This window comes from Pieris rapae, chromosome 3 (genome assembly GCF_905147795.1).
Source record: "Pieris rapae chromosome 3, ilPieRapa1.1, whole genome shotgun sequence".
Taxonomy (NCBI): Eukaryota; Metazoa; Arthropoda; class Insecta; order Lepidoptera; family Pieridae; genus Pieris; species Pieris rapae.
This window is the reverse complement of record NC_059511.1, coordinates 11,564,050-11,576,293: the sequence shown is the minus strand read 5'-3', so window position 1 is coordinate 11,576,293 and position 12,244 is coordinate 11,564,050. Positions and strand designations below refer to the sequence as shown.

Here is a 12,244-nt window from a genome sequence, read left to right as displayed (position 1 = left end):
CAAGTTTATGGACACCCAAAATATATACTGCAATCAAACAGAAATCATTTATTTATATAGGTAACATAATGAACGTCAAAAAAAAGAAATATGTCATTAAATTATATTTATTTTATATTAGTTTCACTTCTTACCTGTGTACTCTGGTACACACACATATATATTTTTTAAATTGTAATATGGCGGCGTCCATGCGTCGGGTTGTCTCTCTCTCCCTAAAATATGGCGAGGGGGCCCGATGGCTGGCCATGCGTCATACTCCTGAACGGGTGCTATTTGTGGTGACTGGTCGTACTTGAATTCGTGTATGCGGTGATATTACTTGTTTCTACTACGTATTTGCGTGTTGTTCCTACCAGTATGCAAGTGCGTGCTCCTATTTCACCATGCCTCCTCCTGATAGAGAACAAATCTTTTTTGTTTTTTCTTTTTTTTATCTAATTTATTTTCTTATTCTTGATTACTCAAGATGTCATATGGAACATGGTGTAATGGATGCAGCTCCTTACAAACATTGTGTAAAAAAAACTTGGCGATTAAAAACAGTGGTGGAGAGTTTATCAGTCTTCTCTTCCGTTCTACGCCCTTGATTTGAGAACTGGCAGTAAATGTAAATTTACAATTAATATAATTTTTTTGACGTTCATAAGTGTACCGTTTACCTATATGATATTTATTATTATGAATAAAGATATTTTGATTTTTAATAAATGAAAAGTTCTACTTGGACAACATACACTTTTTGCTATTTCCTGAGCTTATCAATAAATTAAGTTCACTGATTGAAAAAAAATTCAAATATCAGATTAGGCGAATCCCTCCAGATAATAGTCAGATTATAAGTCATCAGGTCTAGAAAATATATATCTTGATCTGACGCGCTTGAGTATGTATTACAAAGATTCTAATAACGGCCTACGAGTCGGTCCGATTATTAGATGACATCGACTCCCCCCACCGATGAAAAGGTACCTATACATTTTATTCGTATCTAAGATTCGCAACCCAGTAGGTCTCTATGACGCTAGAGTAAATCCCCATTTAGCATCGTGGGCTCCCCTACTATTAGTCAAGATAGGTTAATAGTAGGGGATCGTAATGTTAACTTTGTGCACAGACAATTTATAATATTGTCGGTTGAGTAAAAACCTTATTTAGTAACTTAACACAGACACTTCATAATCGTTTTAATAAAAAAAATTTTTTCGCTCTATGATGTAAATAACAGAAAAAAAAACACAAAATGCAATAAACATTTATATCTGGCGATTTTGTCAACGAAATAAGAATTCGTGTTAGTAGATATTCGACTTTGCGTACGCAACAGCTTTAAAGCATCTTGTTGATCGAATCTTTCAATCACCCCGATAACACTTCGATAGGAGTGGCATGCTTAGCGATTCGCTTTTCGAAAGAAATTGTTCTTTCAGACACTTGATTCTATTTCTTGTAATTCGCGTCGAAGGATATGTACCTATATCTATAAGAGTGATACATAGTTAATTTATTAAAGGATACTGAGCGATTAATGAAATTTTATCGTAGGCATCAGGCATTTAGAATAATATTCTAGAATCTAAAGTAAGATTGTCGCTTTATTAAATTTAGTTACATTTTATTATTGTCTCAAATTATGAATAAAAATATGTATATGACTTAAATTGATTGGCCCTGTGTGTAATTTGAAGGGTACCCGTTAGTTCTTATCCCAACATAATATACATAAGTTTGCAAAAATTCATAGATAATAAGAATTTTACACGTTTAGGTTTGCTGTAACGATTACGGAGCGGAACTCCGACAATATTTAATAAACTAGATGTAGTTTTAAAAAACATTCCCAAAGATAGCAGTACAAATAAGGTAAGTAAATACTGAAATATGTATTATTAATTATATATATATATATTAAATATAAATAATAAATATATATAATAAGTTAATAACATAAATATAAATAATTGGAAATTAGTAAATCTAACGAAATTAATTGTAAAACCCATACGATTGTTTGAATAACAGAGCGCTATGATCGCCAATAAACTATTATATAGTGTGGCGATTTTTTGATGTTGTTGTAAGTGTTTGTCCATGTTTTGATAAAAAAAAAGATTCAAGTTTTTATCCGTATTATTATTTAGTTAGGCAGTCCTGTATTGGATGCAACCGTTACTCAAATCTGTTCTCGATAGCCAATTAATGCGGGGTGTGGCGAATGTTATAGAATTTGCAGTTTCCGTAATATTTATTTACATTGTTAAAATAAACATAATAGGTGGCTTAGGGAGTGTAAAGCTGGTCGGCTGGCACGGCAGCGTAGAGGTTGTCCACAGCGGCTACGATCTCTTCCAGCACAGCGTGCACGATGGGCGGAGCGATTTCCTGCATCACATCCTTCCAGTTGCTGTTCGCGAACTCCTCCACCGGTGTCGCTGTAAGTAATTGCTCATTGAACATAATGGAGGCATCCTTACAGAGAATTACGCTCGTGATAATTTAGATAAATTCTTCAAATGTCCGATTATTTTATTACCTTACATCTGAATAACCTTATGCAGTCATCTGAAGGCGCAACCGTCTTAGACCGGCACGGCTACCAACCGGCTTCCCTCATATAGATGGTCCCCGACTACCTTATAATTGTGCCAACGAGTGTTCTATTTGAGTGAAGGAATTATCTTACCCAAGGCGGTGTTCCCGTTAAATAGGTTTTTGAAGGCGAAGTGTGCGCCGGTGAGGACGTTGTACGAGTGCTTCCACTTGCTAATGTGCCAGTGCTGCTGGCCATCACTGCCCGTCACCGAGCTTAGATCGGTCGACACTTTGATCACGATATCACCTGCGCATACAGTATTTAATTATACTTCGCTCCTCCCACTCATCGTAGTAATTTTATTGCCGAGCAAGCCCATATATTATCTGAACGAACATTGCGACAACGGTTCACACTAGGTGGTATCAGCTGATAAGGTTGATCTCAGCCTGATTCTACTTACTTATGTCAATGGTGTATGGCCCGTCACCCTGCACGGGAAGAATGAGCAGCTGCCCCGATAGCTTATAGTTGCCCGTAAGTGCTAGCTTGCTGCATTTGAGCAATATCGACTGCTTCATCTTTGCGATATCCATCCTGCAAAGATATATTACATAATATGACTACTTAATCTACATCTACATCTATTGCTTTTAAATACAACTTTATAGTGTTTTAATTCTTTATAGCTATTATTTTTAGATTTTTGTTTGTTTTTTGTTTTGACACTTTATTGTATTCACTTAATTTCGCTGGTCGTGTCCACATGTTCTAGGGACGGCACCGCTTTTTTTTTATATTTTCGTATGTAAGTTGATGTTGACATGGATTTGTCCTAATTTTGTGGTCCAATAAAAAAAAAAAAACTATTTGCACAAGATTCTGTTCTTCCTCAATTATGCTGGCAACATACTTACATACATCGACTGTAACATATTTTATATATGTATGTATAGAAAAACAAAAATAATAATACATTTAATATTTATAGCAACTGCTAATTACAAAAAACGAGGTATTTAGCTGATAGACTGAATTCAATCTTAGTTTTTATCTAATTTGACTTTCGAGAATTGGATATTGAAAAAATTCAGTGGTTTAGACATAAAATCCATCAAGGATTTCAAAAAATTAAAAATAAATAATCAAACAAACTCTCATTATATTTCTCTATAGTCGTCTATTATGACCAAACGTAAAAAAATCTATCCTACATATTTATAAATAAAAATATAAAGTAGTGAACGGTGAATAATGAAACAATTTAATTTGTATCCTAATGCGTATTGCGTATGCATGACCATATCATAAAGGTTGCTTGGCATTCGCGCTTTATTACAATTAAAGCTAATTATTTATGATCTGGCCTAGCCATATCGATTTAATATGTAATATTACATCATAGGTTTCTCTCAAGGTGCACGCAGCACTTTTCGTATCAGTGATATGGCACGGTTTTCACGCTGGTTATTTCTTCTACATCATAGGTTTGCTTTAATGCAATATAATATTTTAAATTGTTACAATTACATAGTTGTAACGAAAGATTTATTTTTCTGAAGAAATTCTTTGCGGCTTCTAATATAGTATCCGGTACTCACTTGACATTGTCTATGCTGCAGGTTTTAAGGCCAGTGAGGTTGGTGTCCTTGAAGACCATCTTTAGACCTCCTTGGTCACTCTTGATCACGTTCAGGTGCATGGGGTCCAGCGACCTGTAATACTTTTTGTTAGATCAACCGTACTGTTTAAAATTAATTTTACTTTTCAATAGTGTGGGCAAACATGCATACATACTTAATGCCGAGGTCTGGTATCCCGGGTAACAAAAAGGGCGCTGCAGCCCGCGCCGAGGCCAAAATGCAGGCGGAGTCCCCGGGCTTGCATGGCTTTATAAAGGGTGCTGAAGGAAAGATTTATTTTTAACACATTAAGGGCTATTTACTTAAATCCCAGTGGAGCGGGGTCATAGTAGCGGTGCCACCCACTCGGATCCGTTCATGTTTTTAAACCATTGCCATCCCTAGCTCTCGGATCCGAGTGCTATGTGCTGTATGCTGACCACTCGTATCCGAAAAATGATTTTTTTTAAATAAAAAATCATAATACAATGTGTACATATACATACATATCTTTTTCGCCATAAAATGTTTTGGTGTGCATTCAATGTTTTAATATTTGTTCGCATTAGAGCGTATTTTGTTAATTGACAGTTAAATAATCTACCTTCACAACTCATAAGAATACTTTAACGTTATATTAATGAATACAAAAACTAATCCTGTATTTTCTCAGTTTGTAATTATTATTAATTGAGCAATAACTTGACTATTAATTTTTTTATTGCTAACTCCGGCTTCGCATTTTTTGTACTCTTTTTTCAAACCTTTAAGTCGAGATTCATCGGTGGCGCTATTTTATATGAATCCTAATTATTATACAATATATTATAGTTCCGAAAACGAGCCTTACAAATATTATTATGAATAATATATATACGAGGTGGTTGGAAGAGATCTCCTTTAAGATACGGATTGTTCCTACTATAATGTTTATGTAACGATGAATTAAATACATATACTCATAACGTCATACAGACAGCAGACTGCCCAAAAAGCCTGCATTTCAGTCGAGTTGAGTTGAAATGAATAAGAAAGTATATTGAATTCTAGTTTTGCTGCATCTTCAACAAACGCTTGACTTACGAGTATATCGCCCGTGAATAAGGTATCGTATATAATTATAAACCGCAATTTACAAATTATATATACAATATCATATTAATTACAATTATTAAGTTTAATAAAAATACCTAAAAAATATCAAATACCTTGTTATTAAGCTAACACCCACTATTTGATGGGTACATATTTTTAAAAAGTAGTAACTAATTCCAGTAACGTGTGTGTTAATATGTAAAAAGCAAAATGTACATAACGAAAACAAGTAATTTATGTATTATTCGAATCAGAGATTTATTCATCAGACAAAAATGATTATTATATATATCAATCAATATATTCAAGTATATTTATTATGCAATAAAGCCGTATTCTAAATTTGAAGCGAGTATATAGTCAGCACTCGTGGGCGTATATATAACATGATAAAGTTAACACCTCTCGTTTGCTTAAGGTGTGTTTGTGAGGTATTATTTTAAAAAAGACTCACCCGAAGCACACTGAACACTTAAACCTAGTCCGAGTAAATAGAGGATGCGGAACATTTTGCAAATATTAGCAACTGGTGGCGTAGTTGTGTTGTGATGAGAGTCGCCTCAACTCCGTCGTTTTATGCTCACACTGACGTCACGACCCTGACATTGTGAGCGTGCTACGGCCAATGCGAGATTTTGACTTTACCCGTCGACCTCATCTTCGTTGTCAAAACATTTTCTTTAATAACTAAATAATTCAAAGATTCGATGATATTTTGATCCAACGAGGTCATACATAATAGAATTAATAATGTGATTAAGATGAGAAAGCAAGTGGCTTATATACGCAGCAGAACGAATTCAATTGAATACGTACCGGCCGCGGCGGCAAATTAATATTTCCCAAAACGTCTAGAAATATTGTTTACTAGCAACTTAGTGAAGAACCGGCCTGACGCATAACGACATTATGGAGCTTTTTGTGAGCTCTTAAATAATTCTTCATTCTCATAGAAGAATTTAATTAAAAACTTTAATTAAAAATCGCTGCAAATAGCATTTTGTGTTTAAGTTACTTAAATTATAATTAATTGCTTTTGGAAACGAATTAAAACTAAGGAGTATAGTTTATTTATTATTATAGTCGTTCTGATCTCAGTCGCCCTTCGCAAAAAACATAAGGTAGCTATGAAACGACGGATCGCGCGAAGTTTTTAATTTAAATTAAGTACGAAAATAATCCCATCCTATTCAATCGTGTCTTTTGAAATAAATGTATTTTCTTATTCTTTTGTATTGCATGTATAAGTTATGAATCTTAACATTTAATTTTAGTTCTTAGTCTATTTTTTATTATTTTGATTCGGTTTGGGAATTGTATAGTTAGTCATTATTAATTCTAATTGTCTCTCTTTTGTTTTATCTATGGATTTTTTCCTTTCTAGGGTTTGACTGAAAGAGATTACTCGTTATCGATAAGGCCTCACGTTGTATCCCCATTAATTTATGTTATTTGCTTTCATTTTTAATATAACGATGTGTTAGTAAACTTTGCTTTTCTTTTCAGAGTGCATGAACGTCTCTGGCATCAGAGTAGCTGCATCTTGTTTTTAGCTGTAAACTGTTATTGGTACATGGGATTATCCCATTTCCGCAATTGTACTGGAATCTTTCTGTTATATGTTATACTTCTGTCCTCTACCGATATGTATATAGCCTAACGACAAAGTGTCTTTATTAACATTTTTATACTGTTTTATTATTTAGCTGTGAGTCTCACATTTTTTCCTCGTGACAAGGTGTCGAGGTTATTCGATATGAGAGTGCGACTGAATTATTAGTATGTCGTTACGTACGTTGAGATTTTTGTTTATTTAGCTTAATAGACATTAGTCAAATGTAATTTAAAAGAGGAATAATATAATCAACCAACAATTTTCCAATTTTTTGTATTTTTCTTTGCTAAGGGAAAACCCCATTTGATGTCTATTTGCATACTTGAAGCGAAACGGAGACGATTAAGTTTTCCTAATTTAATTAACGTACCTACATAACCTTACTATAAGCAAGGTAAGGAAGCTAAGTTATAAAAATAAAACATACTCATATTTTTAATCTATATTCACACAGAATAAATACAATAACAGTTTGTGTTCCCTTGTTTGTATGTTCGTTTGTTCATTTAGTTAAGTGACTTAACCAATGTTGAAAACACATACTTACGTTAATTTCATCCAATGACTCATACGTACAAAAAAGTTTAACAGAAATGAAATTATAAAATAATATTAAGAATTATCTATGTTTTTATAATAAATATTATAAATGATAATGACCTTATTTCTTCAAGTGATAGGTAACGGATGCCATGAAATTATTACAAAATAGGTAACTTCTTCTGATTGTAATATAAGTATTTAGATAAATCAATTTCCAAATGCGTTCATGAATTTCTAAGGAAAGGAGATACAAATGACTTCGAATATTGAATCTTCGGTATGTCAGTCCAAGGAAAGTTGTGTAAGAGGCACTTTGTCGAAGAGGTGAGCAGTTTGTTGCACGATGCGGTCGACGATAGCGGAGACGATGGGCGGTGACACTTCTGTGAATATTTCCCGCCAGTTCTTGTTTGCGTAACGGGTTACTGGACGGGCTGCAATCAATCGAAGATAGATCAAACCAAGTTCCTTTAAAGTGCTCTATTGGTAATTGGTTGTTGATATGTTCTCTTTCGGTTTCTGGTGGACCTACTACAGGGCGAGGTAGTAACCCTGGGTAACTTGATTAGGGTCAGAGAAGTCGATTCCGGTAGCTTATTTTCATCTCCGTTGAGGCCATCACCATGGAGGCGCTGCGCAAGCACGACCCTCAGAACCTAGGCTCAATGACGTCAAATGGTATGCGGAATGTATTTCCCCACGTTATAACATCCGATACAACTTTAAGGCTCGGTAAGAGATGCAAATTTAATACTGAACAAATCATGTTAGTAGAACCAAGTATTTCTATAAGGAAGTTATTTTAAATGCCCTAATGTAATCTAAAATAATCTTCCGAAAAAAATGAAAAAATGTAAACTAATAGAGATTTTAGAAAACTGTTTACCCAGTGCTTCATCGCCATTAAATAGATTCTGAAAATGATAGACGACGCTCGTAAGGACATGGGCCGTGTGCTTCCAACTCACCACCGACCAGTACCGCTCTCCGCCTTTCGTACGCTCCACCGTCTCCAAGCTGACCTTCACAACTATGTCACCTGTTGACGGTAATTTGTATACGATAATAAAAATTATTAATAGTTGGAATCAAAAATTAAAAGCAGTACTAAAAAAGATAAATGGTATATAAAAATGTGACGCCAACTCACGTATTGTGATCTTGTAGCGGCCACTGCCCTGTATGGGAAAGATGAGCAATTTGCCACTGAGAACATAATCCCCGGTCAGCACCACACTGCACTGCAGCTCCACTGACATCCGAGGACCTTCACGTCTGCAATAAATAGACTGCATTATACGAAACATTTAAATGAATAATACTTAAATCGAGTTAAGATTTTGTTATTTTTCAATCGAGAGAAAAGCGATGTTACTTATAAAAAAGTGTTAATCATCGTTCTGAGTTATGTAGATTTTCGAAACATTGTAGATCAATCTGTGTCAGGCAAAACTCGAAGCAAGATTATAGATATAGATATTTGAGAAAGCCATTGGGGAGATAGATTGTGTAAATATGGCACGGTGGTTCACGTAAGAAAGGTACAATTAAAGGAGGTACATAAAACCAAGATTCTCGTGGTATAACTCCGTATATCTTCGGGCGGTACTCGCCGAACCCACTCTCCACACATTCAATCTTAGCCTTAAAGCATCAATAGATCGGTGTAAAACAAAGTTGAAGTGACAGAGTGAATCAACACAAGTGGAAATTTTGTCACCGATAGCGAAGGAAATAGATTTAGCGCTACAAAAGTTCTAATGACCTGGAATGAGTGATACCATCATGATCCTATGTTCCAAAATAAACGTATTTCATTTCATTTAATTTCATTGTTTCTTTTATCAGAGCACAGGCACCGATTCTCTTTAATTATAGCACGAAAACAGAAATCGAAGACTTAGGGAAATATAAAAGCTATAGTGACATTATATAATGCACGTGTAAGAAGAAATTTGAAATGTATCAACATGATTTGGTCTCTACAAGAAAAGAAATACATACTCTCAAATAGTGGAGCGTTGTCAAAATATATTAACTTAGTAGATATTATTTACATATGGTTATATGTTACCCATGTTTATTATGTATCTAACTGTTCGTCTTGGGAACGGTGGATACCACCATTTAGAGGTAAAGAAGGACCTTGCCTTTGCTCTATATTTTTTAAGGTCCTAGAGTACATAATGCCGAAATAAAGGATAGATTGGGGCTGAGAGTGCCTAATAATAACATTCCGGGTGGAATGTTATTATTAGTTAAATATGTCATCGCATATCGACTGATTCCACAATTCGATCATCCCTATTACGCCCTTCTATACACAACTGGTACAAGTCACGCATCATGAACTTGCATTTGCCCCGAAGTCGTAACCAGCAATTTGTTTAACAATATTAGCGGATACGTCGAAGCAGGCCTTCAACTTAAACACACGTTACTTTGTAAAAGACAATCGACAAAAAACTCAAAAGTTTTCTCATAAAAACCGAATGCCATTGTCACATGAAATAAGTTAATGACAGTTAATAGCCACGCTAATAGATCGCATCGTTAGTGGCGGTGAGTGCTGGAATTGATTGTTAAGGAGATTTACAGAGTACTAGCTGTGACGCTTCACAGATAATTTAATTCAATTAATAATAATATCCTCAATTCATTTTTTGCAATGCACTGATGAGACTTCGTGGTCATTATTTCCGCTAGATCACTCTTCCAGCTGACAGACTCCGTCAACTACGTGCGATGCAAACTACTTAATAGGACTGATGCCTCAGACAAACGAAGACTTCAGTGCGCCCAAGGTGTGTTTCTAAAAGGTTGTGACTGTAAAACATTTAAGGTACCTTTTCCATGTCCACTTTTTGTTGTTTTTAATTTTTCATTCATTTTTAGAGTATCAAAATACGGTTGTCTGACATACATTTAAGTAAATGGCGCTTTTTGAATTGAACTTTTTTAGGTCTAGGCCTCAGATTTATTTATCTATTTCATAATAATTTGTTTATCTGATAGGCAAGTAGGTGATCAGCCTTCTGTGCCTGACGCACGACCTCGATATTTTGGGTCTAAGGCAAGCCGGTTTCCTCACTATGTTTTCCTTAAACGTTTGAACGAAGAAAGAAACATTTAACACATAGAAAAAAAGTATATCGGGGCATAGCCGGGGATGGAACCTTCGACCTCAGAGATGAAAATCTCACGCCGAATCCACTAGGCCAACACTGACATATATTTACCAATATATAAATGTTGTACTTATGTAAAACGTACTTACTGTAAATCGAGCACACGACAGTGTCGCAACCCTCGTACTTGGGTATTATTGAACTCCATAACCAGCCCGGACTGGCTGGCCGATACGTGCTCGAGATGCATCGGGTCCATTCGCTCTACTCCCAATGCCGGAAGTCCTGCCGCCACCACCGCAACGGCCGCTTGAGCAGACGACTTTAAACATGCCCTGTCTTCTGCGTAGCATGGTCTAATGAAGGGCGCTGTGTAAAAGAATCTCGTACAGTTAAATGTTCGCCGTCAACTAAAGTTAAGTTGTCATATTACTCTACTAAATGCTTAGCATGTATTTATGTGTGACGTGTTCTATGCTGCAAATATATAAATATATGTGACATAACGAATCCTATACACCTCTAACGTTTGTCTAAATGAATATCGGTTGAAGCTGAATAAACGTGTCAAGGATGTAACAGACGATTATCCTCAACTCGACGCTTTTATCCTCACTACATTCACGCACCACTTTAATGTTATTATGGTCTTATATTAAATAATTGCTATGTTTTATAGTTTCCTCGAGTTTTCACATTAATCGATTACGATGAAGCCGCTCTTTACTCGGAATAACAAAGTGTTAAAAATGAAACCAGTTCCATAACAAAACATTCGTTCTCGGTAGTTATTCAGTAGCGTCGTTCCACCTACACTTAAAACTTCGTGTTCGATTGCATTAATAAGAGATCGATCATGAACACTAAGAAAAAAGATAACAAAAGAATAGACTTACCTAAGCCACAGCGAACTGTATGTACGATAACCACAACAAAGGTTGAAAATAACAGAAATGCCTTCATTTTGACTATCCAACATCAGCACACAAGGGCGACGATCTTTATCAGCAACCATTTTATATTATCTAAACCACTAATTAGTCACGCATTAATAGTTAAACGTTTCTTGTGAAATTATTCCATTACTTTTGAGTATCATTAGTGAAAAATGCTCAAATATAACAAACGGGCAGACGCAATATTTTTACACAAACTACCAGTACCACGGTACATTCATTTTGACTATTTACAGACATTTTGAAATATCAGACTCATTTTGTCTATTTCAACCTTATATTTTGAAATGTTTCGCATGAGCCTATCATAGCTAATATTATAGATATGAAGAAAGGTTTGTCATTTAAGACTGAACATTTGATTAAAAATAGATAATTTAAAACGAAGAGAATAGCCTCTTCCCTTCAGTTGCGCTCTTTATTTCCCAGGGTGTTTCTGAGTGTTCCCAAGGTTACAATTACGTCCACACCACCCCGTCTTTGGCAAGCTTTGGCTGGTGGTAAGAAGTGTAACTTGATCGGGTCAGTCAGACGACTCGAGGCATGGAGCCCTTTACTCTTCACTAAAAATACATAAATGTTGAGTCGGTGAAATTACGCGTTCATTTCTGGATCATACGGAGATGGAACTTTGGAAATGAAGTAACATTTGTTTTTCAACTTAGTTTAAAATATTATTATAAACTTTATAAATCCAATATGTACAAATGTGTACAAATATACATTATCTAATATTTATTGCTACGTAAAAT

At 35.1% G+C, this 12,244-nt stretch overlaps 2 protein-coding genes across 2 annotated transcripts; both read right to left on the bottom strand.

The window, feature by feature from the left end:
* Positions 1-2,226: 2,226 nt before the first annotated feature.
* LOC110997691 (circadian clock-controlled protein daywake) lies at positions 2,227-5,861 on the bottom strand. Its single transcript, XM_022265956.2, has 6 exons — positions 5,705-5,861; positions 4,331-4,436; positions 4,135-4,248; positions 2,997-3,130; positions 2,684-2,839; positions 2,227-2,432 (listed from the first exon to the last, which is right to left on the bottom strand). Exons 1-6 carry the CDS (start codon positions 5,757-5,759, stop codon positions 2,281-2,283), a joined length of 717 nt encoding a protein of 238 aa, XP_022121648.1. The 5' UTR covers positions 5,760-5,861; the 3' UTR covers positions 2,227-2,280.
* A 1,434-nt stretch (positions 5,862-7,295) lies between these two features.
* On the bottom strand, positions 7,296-11,698 carry LOC110997689 (protein takeout-like). The gene is made up of 5 exons (XM_045634731.1): positions 11,433-11,698; positions 10,686-10,905; positions 8,559-8,683; positions 8,295-8,447; positions 7,296-7,842 (listed from the first exon to the last, which is right to left on the bottom strand). Exons 1-5 carry the CDS (start codon positions 11,497-11,499, stop codon positions 7,691-7,693), a joined length of 717 nt encoding a protein of 238 aa, XP_045490687.1. The 5' UTR covers positions 11,500-11,698; the 3' UTR covers positions 7,296-7,690.
* Between the last annotated feature and the right edge of the window lie 546 nt (positions 11,699-12,244).